Below are 17,196 nucleotides of genomic sequence, written 5' to 3' on the forward strand. Positions count from 1 at the left end.
CATTTTGCAAAAGTAAACATGATTTTAACCCTCTCCCTGAAAAATACAAGGACAAGGTCATCAGAGTGCTTTATGTCCCATCACCAGCTCCTTCCTTCACGTGCTATTATTATCCTGTAGTTTGTGCTGAATTATTGCTTTGTGGTAGGGAGCCTCCAATACCACTCCCAGCGGTCCCTGCTCCTAATTCACACCCTTATGTAAAGCTTTCCCCTGAGACCCAGTGACTTGCTTCTAAGCAGCAGAGCATGGCAAATGTGTTGGGATGTTGCTTCTGAAATTAGGTTACCAAAAAAAAAAAAAAAAAAAAATCTGCCTTTCTTGCCCTCTCATACTCTCTTGCTTAGAGCCTTTGCTCTGTGGGAGCATGGTGCCGTGTTGTGAGTGGCCCCGTAGAGAGACTTCCGTGGCAAAGAACCGAAGCTTCTGGCCAACAGCCACCGAGGACCTGAATCCTGCTAACAGCCATGTGAGTGAGCTTGGAGCGACCTTCTGGGGCCTGACTCTAGCCACATACTCATAGGAGTTTGGGAGCAGATCTTCTGTCAATCAAGCCTCAAGATGGTTGCAGCCCAGACCAACCCCTTGATCAGCATTTCAAGAGACCCCATGTCAGGGACACCCAACTAAACCACACCTGAACTCCTGCAGAGAGTCTGTGGTTTGAAGCTGCTAGGTTTTAGAGTAATTTGTTATGCAACAGTGGAAAGCAAATACATTCCCTTTTCAAATTGGACATTATTATCATCCTTACATCCATTGCTTATTTGAGTTTCCTAAATCTTTGCTTGCCATTCCAACTTGTATGTCCGAACTCACTTCTGAGAGATCATTTTATTTCTTTCTGAAGTATCCCTTGGAAAGTTCCTTTACTGAGAATCTTTGGCAGGCAAACTCCAGATTTTGTTTGTTCAAAAAAAGTCTGTAATTTAATTTCTAGGCTTGGGGTTTCCTGGATCATGAAGATGATAGAAATTTGGGCCCCAAACCTATGGGCTCTTTCATCTGCAGCTGCTAATTCTCAGGGAAAACTTATTTCTCCAGAGACCAGGTCAGTTAGATAAGTTTCCTTGTCTTCTGCTTTTGCTGAATTATTATTTTTTTCTTATTCACTTTTTAAAATTGTGGATATAACTTTCTGAAGGACTGAGCTTCGTGGAGGGGTCAATTTCCCATCTTGCACAGCACAGGACTATGCTACCAAACTCCCACACAGCCACTGAAGCCTGAGTTCTGGTTCCTGGAGACAGACAAATTTTCTGAGGGTGGACAAGTCTTAAGTGCCAGTTTTCCTCTACATTTGGGCTTTCTCTTTCTTTTGGTTCCTGGAGACTTCCTATATTTTCTTACAAGATTCAGCTATGCTTTCAAAAATCAGGACACTTGATATCTGCTAGCAAGCCTGTGCTTTGTTCAACCACTGGTTCAAATAAACCAAGAGCCATTGGCGATTTTTCTTCAGGTCTTTTTTTTTTTTTTAAGCAAACACACTCATATAAGAACTGCTCTTTAATTTAGTTAAAACCAAAGCCAAGTGTGTGGCAGAAAAGCTATTGTTCACCCTGGAAAAATTATCTTCCTGCCCACTCTCCACACCACTTGGATCCCAAACAGCTCAGTGTAAGTCAGGCTAGAAATTAGAGTCTCTGGGGGAACTGAGGCTCCTACTACTTCCCTTTTGGAATAGCTTTTATCCTGCATTCAGACCCAAGCCAGCTGACTCCAACGGAGTGGGGGCCGAAGGATTTGGGCATTTAGGCATTTGCCTGATGGCTGAAGTTGGCTGCACTTAACAAGCTTTTCTATATATGGAGAAAAGGCCAGAAGAAACAGGACACTGGCATCAAGTTTTAGGACTTTAGGGGCCCAAGTCACCTATCATATGTTAATCAGGTGTCCCCTGTCCCGGTTATTTGTCTCCTAACTGTTGAGGTTCCTAATTTATGAGGTTCAGACCACAGAACAAGGCAGCTCTATTCTAAACATGCTCTTGTTTTCACTGCTTTATAAAACCATATCATTTCTTTTTTTTAATTATTGGGTTATGTTAATCACCATACATTACATCATTAGTTTTTGACGTAGTGTTCCATGATTCATTGTTTGTGCATAACACCCAGTGCTCCATGCAGAACGTGCCCTCTTTAATACCCATCACCAGGCTAACCCATCCTCCCACCCCCCTCCCCTCTAGAACCCTCAGTTTTGTTTTTCAGAGCCCATCGTCTCTCAAAAACCATGTCATTTCTAAGAAAGGTCTGCAATCAGTACATTTATGGAGCCATTGGTCCTCTCAATATTATAAGAAGACCCCATAGGTCTTCTGTATATACAAAGGCTCTTGTTTTATAGGATCCTGGGCAAGAAAGGATGTGGACAAATTGCCTTAAGAGAAGGGCTGCATAGGAAGAGGATTTTTTGCACTTTGGAGATATAGGTATGAAAGAGAGGTCTGATCTTGCTATATGTGAAGTCTTTGACCTGAAATTGTGTGAGTTCATCCATCATGGCTTTTATGTTGTGAGAGGAAGCAGAGCTGACCTGGGAGATCCCGTTGTGTTCAGCTGCCATGAAGCTTTGTGGCTATGTTTAGGACACACTGCCTCTCTGGCTCAAGTTGTTCTGAACGAGGAGGCAGTTGGATGGAAGTCCTGAGGGTCTATCTGGCCAGGACACTTCCCAATTCTGTAAGAGGTCCCCAGTCTACCCTCAGCCTGTAGACAAGGAAAGGCAGAATGCTGACCTCTCTCTATGTGCCTGCAAATGCCAAGCTTGGGGAGAAATAGATGGTCATGTGACACCCATGACCACAATAGATGCCATAAGGCAGACTGTCAGAAACTGATCCTTGGCCTCACACATCAGTAGAGCTTCTCTAGTACCTCACCCTGTGTGTCCCTCTCCTCCATCTGTAGCTGTCCAGCCACTGTGAACTATGATTAGCTACCCTGGCCTCGGACCTGTAAACAGACGGCAAGGAAATGCTAGTGTGGAGTGCATGCTCATCCCTGACTGAGAAGGGTGGGGTGGGAGGACACCCCTGGGAACTTGCTCTCTGCTGGCTGGTGAAACGCAATTAGCAATACCAGACAGTTGCTGGGAAGAGACAGAAAGACAGTGCTTGTTGTTTTGAGCTCTTGAAGACCTTGTCTCTTATGACTCTACTTAGCCAGCATGTCTGGGAGCTGCAGCGCTAACAATGGCAGGAAGGAAGTCGGGTCACATCCCAAGCACTAGATGAGCACGTAGCCTCATTCTTAGTTCTTTGGGGATTTAGGGTGTTTCCACCCCTATGGATAGATCAGAGAGAACAATGCACTTTTCTCTACCTTTAGGAGTAGGTAAGAGTAAGGACCAAGAGTTGTGACTGAGCCAGAAAAAAAAATGGAACAGAAGGACTGATGAGCTTGAGGGGTCTCATATAAAATTCGGATAGAAAGCTGACGACAATCAAATCAGCACCAGCAGTCACAGAGAAGATACAAGTAAAAGGACAATTCAGTGCTATCTTGAAAGCTGATGAGTCAGCTAAATGTTGTGCAGATGAGTCTCAACTGTGCAAAGTCTATCATTTCTTCTAAACAACCCCTCTAATTATACATTTGACATTACCATGGGTGGTGTAAGTTTCCTGGAATGCTGACAGACCAGGTTAATGTATAATAATGCTAGGACGGTGAGTAACATCCCAATGACCCTGGGAAACACACATCTTTTGTGGAAAAAGCACCAAGATACAGGGAACTTTGTGCAAGGAAGGGGCTTCAAGTCTTCAAGTTGTACTAGGTCAAGTTTCAGTAAAGAGAGCTTGCTGACCAGCCATCAATCCCACAGTCAATGGACTGGTAACTTGGAACCTGTATCCTTGGCTAGTCTGAGGTGATATCTTTGGTCTGGGGCATCCTAAACACCTAGGAGAATACTGAACTAAGTATGACTATAACCCCAGGATGATGTAAGAATACAGGTAAGAGTAAATATCACTGTAATAATGTTAAAGACATAAATGTAAACCCATGTTACTGATATTTTGAAAGATACTGTAGTCTAACAACAAATGGTAGTAAGTGGAATACATTGTGATAATTTGTGTCTGCTTGCCTGCTTTTAAAGATTTTAAAGCATTTAAGGAAATCTGCTGTTTTAGGTTAAATACTCAAGACAATCCTATTAATAAGCATGTGACCAATGTATGTGTGTCTGCAATAAAATTAATTTGTTTAATTTACAAAAATTTCACTTAATTGTACAAGTAGTATTTAATTGTTTAAGGGGGTTTTATAATACAGTACAGGAAGATTAAACTGAGCACTAAAATATATGGAGGAGCCTTGAATAGGAAAGATCCCAGCTATGGGACAAGATTCTAATGGCTAACAGGCAGAGGGAACGCTGATCATTCTGTTCTGGATTTCTCACTGGGGCTGGCTCAGTTCCCACCTGGCCATAAGGGGCTATGTCAGGCTTCAAATAAGGGAGCCCATTGGCAACACTTCTTCGACTGTAAATTGTGCTTGGAAGCAGCATTTTCTGGGCTGAGGATCTTTTCTTTCTCTTGCTAGCCATTGGGTTGGTTACCACTCACTTCTGTCCTGAAGGCAGAGAGGCGTGGAGGGAAGTGGTACAGAATTTCAAGAAGGGACACACAATGATGCCTTCTCGGATCCCAAAAGGAGGCTGGCGGATGTGACTTGCACATTGCCCACTGTGCATGAATCATCCATCGGCTGCACCCACATGGATGGTTAAAGAGTTGTTTCTGGTGGACCCCAGAGTACCTCTTCCAATGCTCACTTGGCTTCTGTAGGGTCCCAGAACAGAGCTACTGGATCAGGGGCCTGAGATATCACTTTACAAGGCATCCCAGAAAAGACCGAACACATCGGTGTTCACACGGCACACGGTTCCAGCGCTGGTCACCCTTTTCTTTCCATTAAAATGCCAACCGTGTTGTTTGGGGTTTTGGAGGGGAGCATCTGTCTCCCGCCAAACCCCAATATGTGTGACCAGCACTGCTCCTGTGTTGTGCCTTCCAGCTTGCTCTTACCAGCGTTGCAGGGGGCTCTGTCAGGTTCTCTAGCTGCACAGTTTGGGGCCGGAAAGGGGCTCTTTCACCTTCACCTTCCTTGACCTGGACAAAACAAGCTGCTCTGGTCCCCCGCACTCCCCCTTCTGCAGTCGCAAGTCTGAAGCCTTGCCCCGGACCTCACACTGTGGCGACTTCGGGAATATATCGTCTGTGTTGTAGTCTGCACAGAAATAGCTGCAGAGCTGGACAGACAGTCTTCCCCCATCTCTACCTCTTCAAAGATTCTACTCCAAAACACGAGCAAAGCCGCTTCTCACGGTTTTGCTTGAGGATGGAAAGAGCAGTGAACAGCACCCAGGAAGACATTTCCTGCTGCCACCGAAGAGTCTTTTAGACTTACTCTTGGCTTTTTTCCCTCTCTTTAGGTCCCTAGTCATTAAGGGACTCCGCATCTCTTTTAAAAAGTGCGGGTGGCTCAGTTGGTTAAGCGACTGCCTTCGGCTCAGGTCATGATCCTGGAGTCCCGGGATCGAGTCCCGCATCGGGCTCCCTGCTCTGCAGGGAGTCTGCTCCTCCCTCTGACCCTCCCCCCCTCATGTGCTCTCTGTCTCTCTCATTCTCTCTGTCTCAAATAAATAAAAATAAATAAAAAAAAAAATGCTTGGGAGGATTCACACCGCCTTGGAGGTCTGGCTGAAAGGACCTCACAGAAGCGGGCAGGAGGAGTTCTGTGGCTTGGTAGCAAGAGCTCACCTACAAGATTTGTTCTCCTCCAGCTCCTGTTCACTTTCAACTTTTTCCTCTTCCCATCTTTGCAAGTCTGCATGTCAATGTTGACACTCATATATATATATAGATGCTCATATAAATATATATATATTTTAAAAATAATTTTCCCATCTTTAAAAGTCTGCGTCTCAATGTTGACACTCATGTTTATATGTATTTAATAAATATATTGATTTTAAAAATAATAGTAGTTATAATTACAGGTGAGCTCTTGCTACCAAGCCACTGAACTATTATTTTTAAAATCAACTTTCTGCCTTTAAGTTTGAGCAAAAAGACCTCACTATGCTCCCAGCAGCTAACTGTTTCATCTTGAGTGCCTGTTTATGCCTTTGAAATGGCATCGTGGTCTCCCTGCCTATTTGTCTACTTTTCTCTAATTGTACAGTATTTAGATCCCTATTAATCCAGGAAAATAAACGAAGAGAGAAATTGCTTTCTGTGTGCAATATTTTAAAGTACTGTTAAATGACTATGTGGCGGGTGATATTTTCCATTATTATTATTTTTTTGATAGTGTTGCTTCTTTTGTGTTGTTTTATGCTCCATTTATTTCAGAATTACTAGGCTTTGAGGAAAGCAGTTTCCACCTCCTTCCCTTTCCTTCCAGGGCAGTTTTAAAATAACTTTTCTACCAACGCTTTATCAACATGCTTTGCTCTGCAGCCAGGTCATTTGCAGTTTACCCTTTATTTTAGAGGAGTTGTTGCCAGGATTGCTTTGCATTTTTAAGGTCTGATTAATTGTCCTGTTTGACTATCTTGATGGATTACTCAGATGCACGTGACTTGATTTTGACTTTGTAATTAAAGATTTTTTTGGAGGTCAGATAAAGTGCCTGCCCTGCTGAAAACTTCAGCACACATGCAAAACCTATTCAGGCAGATATGGACAAGGCTGACTGCCTTCAAGGAGAGAAGAGCAGGTGTTGATTATGAAGCATGGTGACCAGATGCCATGGTCCCCTGACCCTGGAACATCCCAGATGGCTGGCCCTGGTCCCTTAGGAACCACCCACAGCCCTCAACTTACTGCTGGAGATAGGGCTCCCCCTCCCCACTCACCAATTTCTCCACCTGAAAACTGCTGTCAGATGTGGGGGAAATAGGGTTTCCTTATAAAATAAGTAAGCTAACCTCACAGGAGGGCTCCATCTGAAAAATAACTGTTATCGCTGGTAAGAGAATGACCTTTCATTTCCTTTTTTAAAAATTTGGTAGATGACGAGAGACTGTGGACTCTGAGAAACAAACTGAGGGTTCTAGAGGGGAGGGGGATGGGGGGATGGGTTAGCCTGGTGATGGGGATTAAAGAGGGCACGTATTGAATGGAGCACTGGATGTTATATGCAAAGAATGAATCATGGAACACTACATAAAAAAATAATTAAAAAATAAATTAATTTAAAAATATAAAAAATAAAAATAAATAAAAAATGGAAAAAAAAATTGGTAGATGTCATTTCCAAACACCTTGCAACAAAAGTGAGCTTGGTACACAGGGCTAAAAAACGTAGATGTGGGTGCTCCTTCTCTTCTATGGCTGTTACAGGTCCCTGATGGATATTTGGGAAGAGCCAAACTGGCCCAGCTCTGAATGCATGCGGAGAGGGGAGGCTGGGGTGGGAGAAGATGGGACAATCCTTGAATCAGAAACCAAATCTCTCTCCTCCTCCTCCTCTTCCTCCTTCACTCCCTCCTCCCTTCCTCCTCTTCCTGCTTTTTCTGCTAGTGTAGGGTTTTCACTTCCTCACCCAAAGACTTACTTTTTGAGCTGTCTCTTCTTCTTATCCCTACCCTATGCTTCTGGGATCAGACGCATGGGTTGCTCCATATTGGAATTCCATAATGTAGCTTTAAGTCACTGGGAATGGAGTCAGACACTTAGGGTTGTACCGTGGCTCAGGTATGTTACCTGATAAGATAGTTAATATGTATGTGCTTCAGTCTCCATATCTGGAAAATGGAGATGAACATGCTACACACCTCGTAGGACTGTTTGTAAAGACTGAATGAGACCTTATAAATGGAGGGATGTTATAAATTATAAAATGTTATGCAGCAACAGGAGATTATTATGGAAATGATGATACCCTCAAAGGTATCTTACGAATTCCTGCACTCATGATGGTTTTGGTGTCAAGATTACTTGGCCACACAGCGTCTCTATGGTTAGAATCATCCAGAAGACACAGAACTGGAGGCTCTGATCTGGAGAAGAGCTTGAGAAATTCTTTCCTACCCTTGACCAGGGAGCAGGAACCTTTTTCTATAAAGAGCCAAACAGTTAATATTTCAGTGGCCATATCGTCACTATCACCCTACTTATGGGAGAAGCCATAAACAATACAGAAACAAATGAGTGTGGCCATGTTCCAATAAAACTTTATGGACACAGAGATTGGCATTTCATGTAATTTTCACGTGTCGCAAATATTCTTCTTCTTTTGAATCTTGTAGCCATCTAAATGTGTAAAAACCATTCTTAGCTCACAGGCCATATAAAACCAGGCAGCATATGGGATTTGGCCTGTGGGCGTCATTTGCCAACACCTGTCCTAGACTACTCCCAGGAGCCAGGGGAATGACCAGGTTGACTGTATCGGAGATATCAAAAGGGAGACATGGAGTCATTTGGGCATATGTCATAGGTATTTGACTTTTTATGACCCTCTTCTCTGCCTGGCTGATGTCAAAGCATGTTAAATGACAATACTGAGGTTCACACTCAAGGCTCTTGTCAAAAAATACAACCTAGCTCCTTATCAAAAAACCCAAAACAGTAAACAACAATGGCAACAAAAGTATTTATGGATGGCTGTCTGGAGCACATGTGGCTAGTCCTATAGGCAGTCTAACTTTCCCTTGAGCAATTCAGACCTGCAATTCATGGAAGCTTCTACTGCAGCCCTTTGCAAAATTGATCCTGAGTTGCATTTTGGTGCTGAATCCTCGCTCCTTGTTTCCATGAAAAACAGTGGATGGGAATCACATCGCTTCAGGTAGAAATTCCTCTCAGAGATCATCCCAGTATCAGGAAAGGCTAGATGTCTTAAAAAATAATTTTATTTTGCAAGCAATGTAATTTCCTTGTTTGATATGGCTTCAAGGGAGCTCATAATCAAATATACCCCTATTGACTAGAAAATATTTTGCAAGTCATCAGCAGCAAAGATTTATGTACTAAGTATGTACTATGCACTTTTCATACAGTTCTTTTCACTTAATCCTCACATAGCCCTGAGAGGTAGGTAAAATTATTATCCCTATTGTAATGGGCTGAATAATGGCTCCTGAATGTCCTAATCCCCAGAACCTGCCAATGTCACCTTGTATAGCAAAAGGAAATTTGCAGATGGGATTAAGTTAAGGATCTTGAGATGGGGAGATTATCCTAATCTCAGTGTCCCCATCAGAGGGAGGCAGAGGGAGATTTGGCATAGAAGAAAGCAGTATGATAAGATGTTGAAGCAATATGCTATCTTGTTGGCTTCGAAGATGGAGGAAGGGGCCATGAGCCAAGGAATGCAGTTGTAGAAGCTGGAAAAGGCCAGGAGAGAGATTCTCCCCTAGAGTTTCCAAGGGAGTGTGGCCCTTCACTAAATGAAGTTGACTTTGGATTTCTGACCTCTGGAACACTAAAACAATACACGTGTGTCATTTTAAGTCACCAAGCGGTAACCATTACTGCATCCATAGAAAACTCATATGCCCACTTTGCAATCAAAGACAGGAGACAGAATATTGCCCAAGATCTGGAATGAGGTTTGCTGACCTCAGACTCCCAGATCTTACTTCTTACACTGCCTTATCAGTTGTATGTGTCCTGATTTCTCCTGGATTTATTATCCCCCCCTTCCCCCTCCTTTCCCACTACCTCCTTCATCCCCTAATCCTGTGGAGTTTTGCAATCTACCCTGTGAGCTGGTGTGATAGAGGCAGCATATAAATAAATATATTGGTGGGCATTTGTAGCATGGAAATGGGGTGAGATCCCTGGGTTTTTGCTAGCTCTGGGAATTGTCTTATGATTTAGCAAAAGTAAGGCCCCAGGCTGCTTTGTTTCCCCTTCTGTCCCTCTTTACTGTAGCACTAACAGTTGGACAGAACAGGATTTCTGCTTTTCCAGAAAATTGTACTCACTTCCTGGTCAGTATTCAGAGCCCAGCAACTGCTTGTGAGTTTCTTTCTTTCTCCCCAAGGATTTTTGTGTTATTTAGGACATTGTCTGGCCTAAGAGCCACCACCCCACCTCTAAAATTATAAAACAAAACAAGAAGGAAAAAATGAACCCAGAAAACAGTAGATCCTTGATTTTTATTTTATTTTATTTTTGTCAGATGATGACCCCACATCTGTGTGCATGTTGGGATTCTAGAAGACCCTGACATGCATGAAGGAGATCTGAACACCAGGGTTGGATAGAGGGTCTCAACACATGGCCTTTGTTCTATGTTATAGATGTGAAAGCCTTGGGAGCAGGGGTAGGGGGGCTGCCCTGCTGTGAATCCAGCAGCTACAGGGAGGACTATCTCCATCTGGGGAGGGGTATGCGACCATTCAGTCCCTGATGACTCAATGGTTCTCAGGAGATGAGGCAGGACCCACCTTTGGAGAAGCTCTAGGACACTGCTTTTTTTTCTGCTGACACCAGAGTATATCAAAGATTCCTTCTGATGTTGAGGCTGTTGATATGATACTAGTTTGACCTGTCATATTTCTTTCCTGGATTATTACTATTTTTAAAAAATTTTATTTGTTTATTTGACAGAGAGAGAGAGAGCAAGCACGTGAGCATCAGCAGCAGGGAGGGGCAGAGGGAGAGGGAAAAGCAGGTTCCCTGCTGAGCAGAGAGCAGGACATGGGGCTAGATCCCAGAACCCTGGGATCATGACCTGAGCTGAAGGCAGAGGCTTAACCGACTGAGTCACCCAGGCACCCCCTGGATTATTGATTCTACAGGCTACAAACCCTGGCTATGGCCTCGAATAGCTTTCAATCTAGTATTCATTCTTCTACCCATTCCCTGAGGGAATCTTTCCAAATGCAATCTCCTCATTGCCAAAGGGATGCAGCCCAACCTCATCTCTTACTGTATTAGTCAGGCTTCTCCAGAGAAACAGAACCGATGGAAATATATATTAGAAAGAATATGTATAATAAAAGAAGATTTATCATAAGATATTGGCTCACATGATTATGGAGGCTGAGAAGCCCCATGATCTGCCATTTGCAAACTGGAGACCCAGGAAGGCTGGTGGTGTAGTCTGAAGATCCGAGAGAGCCAGATAGCCAGGAGTGCTGTAAGCAGGAGGTCAAAGTACCAGTTTACAGTCAGGCTGAGAGAGCGAATCCTTCCTCCCTCCACCTTTTGTTCTCTTCAGGCCCTCAAGGGATGGTGACCACCCACACTGAGGAGGGAGGGTGATCTGTTTTTACTCAGGTCACTGATTTCAATGCTAATGTCTAGAAACACCCTCATAGTCACACACAGAAAGTGTTTAACGAGGGCATCCCGTGGCCCAATCAAGGTGACACATCAAATTCACCAACCGTCACACCCGGGCTCTCGCCACATTTCCTACCTCATCTCTCAGCAGTCCCTGTGTTCCAGCCCTTCTGCAGCCCCCTGAACTCTACGCCTGGTCACATCTCCCTGCTGTCAACATGCCATTCTCTGTGCCAAGTTATCCTTCCCACTCCTCACCTCTATCCACCAGTCTTCTGACAAAACTCCAGACAGCAGGAAATTAAAGCACAGGCTCGAGTCAGCTGGGCCTGGGATCAAGTCATTTCAATTCCACAGATACTTACTTCATGCCTTCTCTGTGCCCCCAGGATGTAATTCTGCCACCATTACTAAGAGCCACCACCCCACCTCTAAAATTATAAAACAAAACAAGAAGGAAAAAATGAACCCCAGGATGTTCATTTAAAATTATAAAACAAAACAAGAAGGAAAAAATGAACCCCGGGATGGAAGAGTTACCTGACATCTCTAACCCTCGTTTAGACATCCATAAAGTAATAATGCATAGGAAGCACTAATTCTGGCACATATAAACCTTCCACAGACATAAGGTATTATAATTAGCATTTTTTGTCATTCTTTGAGGTTAAGGTCAAGCTTGATGATGCTTCCCCCGGCAGGTTTAGACCCCCAAGCTTACCCTTTCCAACCACCATGAGCCCTGGTACATGATATGTGCCTCTATTCTGGCTCTTCACACAGAGCATTTACCCTGTTGTTAAATTGTCTGATCCTCCCACTACTTTTCGATGAGAACTGTGTCTCCTCCATCCCTTTTCTCTGAGGGGCCAGAGCAGGGCTTGTGCTGACATTTGTTGACTCCACGGAGCAGCTACCCGGAGGGAGGAGTTATCCCCAGAGGCGGGTGATATGCTTTTGGTCTTCTCCTGATGCATCCGCTTCTCTTGCCTTTCTTGGCAGTGACTTGAAAGGCTGTGCCAGGCTTGGCTGCAGGCTGCAGGCTGGTCTGGGGGAGGGACCAGCCATGACAACCTTTTATGGGAGGATGAATTGGAGAAACAAATCCAGAGCAGTCCATTCATCTCAACTCTCGCTTCTCATCCTGCACCTACAATGCATAGATGCCAACAGAAAGCATCCCATCCCCGTGGGAAGAGCAAGAGTAATGAGATCAATACCTACAGCATCTAGCCATTCATTCTCTTTTACAGTAGGAAAAAAAAAGTTTTTGTGCATTTCAGTGTTCAGTGTTCCTTGTTTTTAAAAGAGTAAAATCAAGTTGGACAAATGGCCCTGGAGACCAGCCTCTCCAAGGCAACTCCCTGGGTGGCAGCTGCAGGATCAGCGATCTGCTCAACTGCAACATCTCCACTGCTCCCCAGCTTATCGTGAGGCTAATTTAAATACTGACAGAGCATCACTTTTCCAACTCCTTCAGTCCAAACTGCATTTTGCTTCCTGTCTACCTCCAAAGTGTCATATTTCACACTGGCATGCTTTTCCATGAGTCTGTCCTTCTAATCTTCATTCAAGATGTGATCCTAAAGCTGAGCTCATTTTTCCCCACTCAGGCCCCCTTTGTGGACTGAAGTGTGCCTCCCCCCCCCCCACCAAATTAATATGTTGAAGTCCTAACCCTTAGTACCTTAGAATATGATTTTATTTGAAGATGGGGTCTTTAAAGAGGTGATTAAGGTTAAATGAAATTCTATGGATGGGTTCTAATCCAATAGGACTAGTGTTCTTATAAGAAGAGGAGATTAGGACACAGCCAGGCACAGAGGACAGACCAAGTGAGGACACAGGGAGAAGACAGCCATCTACAAGTCAAGGAGAGGGACCTCGGGAGACACCAACCCTGCCAACACCTTGATCTTGGACTTGAAGCCTCCAGAACTGTGAGAAAATAAATACCTGTTGTTTAAGACCCCAGTCCGTGGTACTCTGCTCTAACAGCCCTTGTAGACTAATATATACTCCAAAGTGTTGGTTCAGACACCTACTGCAACAGTTTCCTGCATTCTATTCCTTAGCTTGTATGGTTTGTTGGTAAAGACGTTGGCCCCATTGGGGTAATAACCATGGCTCATGCTCTTTGGTTATGTTTGGCCCTAGAAAAAACCCTGGCATTGACAGCCACAAGGTAAGTGCTGAATTAATGAATGAGCAATGCTACCCTAGGAATGTCACAGGAAGGACAGAAATCTTCTCTTTTGACATACGTGATCTTTTCACTCAATTTGCGAATTCAGTAACCTGGAAAGGTAGTCCAGGTATACAGTTTGGGGTGGTGGTGACTAATGGAAGCATCTCTTCTTAATTTTGAGCTAAGGAGGTTTCATGATTTGATAGACTCCTCAGTCATTTCGTTTTTTTTCTGGCTCTGCAGTTTTAGTGAAATGCTCTATTTAGACTCAATGCCTTTTTCTTGTCCTCTTTGTGGTCCTCTTCAGGCTCTTTCCCACTCCCCACCCAGCACCTCTCCTTCTCCCAAGGGCTCTCAATGGCCTTGCAGACCCACTGCAAGCGGAGAAAGTATTTGGGTCCTGGTCCTCTCACCCTTTCCCCACCCCAGCTCAGTGCTTCCGCAGCTCCCATCTGCGCGCCTTCATTTCCCCATAAACACAAACGACCACGTTTTTGAAAGACCTTACCGCAACTCTGGTAGAGCACTTCCAGGTTCCCATCCCGGCAGACCGTGTGTGTGGGCCAGGCTTTGCTGCTACTGCGGCTGAGAGATAAGAGAGTCCAGATGAGGAGGGCCGCCGTGAAACCCTTCATGGGCAGGCCTTGCGTGTGACCGACAGGAAAAGAGTGGGCCCCAAACTAAGGGCCTTCGGTGCTCTTCCTCTCCCCTGCGACAGGGGTGAATGTTCAGTTTCACTTCTTCTATTTTATGCTCCTGAGGAACCACTGTGAGATGCAAAAGGCAGTTAGCAGAGGCATTTGAATACTGTTCCCCCAGGACCTTTGACACTTGAATCAGCAGGGTGAGGTGGCCTGTGTCTAGGGTAGCCTGGATATTGACTCTCTGCTTTCACAGGGAGGAGCCAGCAAGTGATGCATGACCTTATGCCATGGGCCCCCTCCAAACAGCCTTCACAGAACGATCCCTCCACCCCCAGGTGGAGTAGCGAACTCAGGAAAGCAAAAAGCACAGGCCTCCATGTGGTTTTCCTCGGTAGCCCCCCGTGTCTCCGTGGGCTCCTGGTGTGGGCTGTGGACCTGGCTAGGGCTGGCAAGCAGCAGTTGCCAGTCTGAGGGCTACAGAGTCACATTTGGGATCTGGCATGAGGCTTTTGCCCTTTTGGCATTTTCTCTTGTCTGGCTCCAGCCCCACTCTCAAGATTAGGGTTTCAGCAGTGAACTGTGCAGCTGTGAGAACAGAGCTTGTTCTGGGAGCAGCCGATGTGGCCTCTGGAGATGAGGCGGAGGGAATGTCCCTGAGAGGCCAGCGGTGTTCTATTTCTGGCTTGGCTTGGGGGAAGGGGTGGGGAAGGATGGGGAAGTGAGGGCCTCCCTTTTAAGATGGTGTGTGTGGTGGGGGTTAATTGTCTCGGTCATTGGCGGGATTATTAATATCACATCCCACTTTCTTTTCAAAGCTAAGATTCTGTTCTTTTCCCCTATTCCACTACCTTTGTCGTGCATCACGACAGCAAAATTTCTCAGCCCTGGCTCCCCACCCCCACCCCACTTCACATTAGCTTGAGAGAATCATAGTCAGGGCCAAGGCCAGCAGATTGGAAGAGCAACAGAGTACACTATTTCCCCCGGGGAGGAACAGCATTTCTCTGAGCTCACTGGGTAAATTGACTGTTTCGGCTGATAGGTAACTTTGGTTACCTCAGAACTTTTTTTGAAGTAAGTGGAATTTAATTACCAGTGAAAATAAATACACTGACTTAATAGATGAATACTTAGGATTTCTTAGGGAACATCACAAAGTGGTCATTTGGGGAAGGGGCAGGTCTGGTTGATTTTTCTTTTTTTTTCTTTTCTTTTTAGGTACTCACCTACAAATAAGTTAGTGATTTTGGCTTTCAAGTGATTCCCAAAATGTGGTCCCCAGACAACAGCAACAACTTCAACTAGGAGCTTGTTAGAAATGCAAATTCTCGGGCTGTATGCAAGACCAACTGAATCAGAAACTCTGAGATGGGGCCCAGCACTGTTGTTTTTTTTTTTTAATTCTTTATTTAAATTCAATTTAGATAATATGTAGTGTATTATTAGTTTCAGGGGTAGAGGTCAGTGATTCATCAGTTGCAAAGAACACCCAGTGCTCATTACATCACACGCCCTCCTTAATGCCCATCACTCAGTTACCCCATCCCCGGACCCTTTCCCTCCAGCAGCCCTGTTTGTTTCCTATAGTTAAGAGTCTCTTATGGTTTGTCTCCCTCTCTGTTTTCATCTTATTTTATTTTTCCTTCCCTTTCCCTCTGTTCATCTGTTTTGTTTCTTAGATTCCACATATGAGTGAAACCGGTCTGAAGTGGTGTCTCATTGTGGTTTTGATCTGCATTTCCCTGATCTGGCACTGTGTTTTAATAATCCCACTGGTAGTTCTAGGACAGGAACATGGAGGTTGTCCCTAGGGATCTCTGGCTACTCTAGAAGGTGTCAAGAAAGCTCTGAACAGTGAATGAGCAGAGCAATTGAGGCTAAACCCTGCACCCCTGCAGAGCACGGCATGACCAACAAACACACAGGTAGAAGGACCCAAGAGGGCAGAGCAGGGAGCAGCTATACTGGTAGAGAGCTGTGAGTGGCTGCCAACAGGGAAACCATGTCATCTGAGGACCAGGCTATAGGTCGTGAATCAAAGGACCTAGTGATGAAAAGAGGCATAATTCAGGAATTGCAGTGACATTTGACTATATTCCAAATGGACTACTGTGAGGCTCTGGAGGCATGGTGGGTTGAAACAATGAAGGTCAGATTTCAGGGCATCAGCATCAGCTGGGGGCTTGTTAACATCTAGATTGCTGGGCCCTAAACCCAGAGTTTCTAGGTTGCAGATTCAGGAAGTCTGGGGTGGGTCCTGGGAGCCTGCATTTCTAGCAAGTTCCCAGGGAATGCCAGGGCTTCTGGTCTGGGGGTCTGAGAACTCTGCTACTCCAGATTATAAGATTTAGTCTGTTGCAGAGTATACAGTTTTGTGCTGTTTTTAAATTATCCTAGTTCTTATCAAAATATTCTTCTGCTAAATGGCAGACAACATGTTGTATAACACATAGTACACCCATATAGGAGCACAGAGTGAGCCACTTTCTCTACAGAGTTCTGCTTACTGAGAATCAGGATTTGCCTGAAATCATCAGCGTTGGCTCGCCGGGTTCAAGCAATCCAAAATGTCTTGAGGAGTTCTTTAACTAGAAGCTTTATAAAGACAACAAAAGAGTTCATTAACAACGTCCTGTTTCCTAACTATAAAACAAAAGGAGAACCCGTTTATGATAGTTACATAAAATATGGTTTTATATGTGTAAATGGTAACCAACGATACTGTCAGGCTCTCATATTGACTTCCAACACCTCATCAATTGAAGCTAAAGAAGCTAGACTTCTTTTTTTTTTTTTTTATAATCCTCTTCCTCTGTGTTTCAAGCTGCTTTTTGTCATAGAGGTTTGCTTAGGGATGGTGCCTTTCTTTTCTTGCAGCGTAGAATGTTATTGTCTGAGAAGACAGAACACTGAAAGTGTTCTTAAGAAGAAAACTCTTGGATGCTTAAGCAGGGACTTGAAGAGTAAAAGTTGAGACTCTGAGGACTTGGGAATACAACTCCCTTGGGAGAGTGATTCAATCTTGGGGTGGGTTCTGCACTTCCACAGGCCAATATTGTCTACATTTCATGTGCCAGAAGATGGCAGATAGCCCTAAC

General features: G+C 44.5%; 1 protein-coding gene across 2 annotated transcripts in view; it reads right to left on the minus strand.

Annotated features, from left to right (window-relative positions):
• LY86 (lymphocyte antigen 86) overlaps positions 1-14,335 on the minus strand; it is a 58,720-nt gene extending 44,385 nt beyond the window's left edge. The window contains exon 1 of one of the 2 annotated variants that reach the window (XM_081827725.1): positions 13,963-14,278. In XM_081827725.1, coding sequence (XP_081683851.1) covers positions 13,963-14,089 — 127 coding nt within the window. In that variant the 5' untranslated portion in view covers positions 14,090-14,278. Of the gene's footprint in view, positions 1-13,962 lie in introns of both variants that reach the window. The other variant, XM_081827726.1, reaches the window with a different exon arrangement.
• Between the last annotated feature and the right edge of the window lie 2,861 nt (positions 14,336-17,196).

The sequence above is a fragment of the Leptonychotes weddellii genome, chromosome 8, assembly GCF_054177405.1.
Source record: "Leptonychotes weddellii isolate Sample4059 chromosome 8, ASM5417740v2, whole genome shotgun sequence".
NCBI classification, from domain to species: Eukaryota; Metazoa; Chordata; class Mammalia; order Carnivora; family Phocidae; genus Leptonychotes; species Leptonychotes weddellii.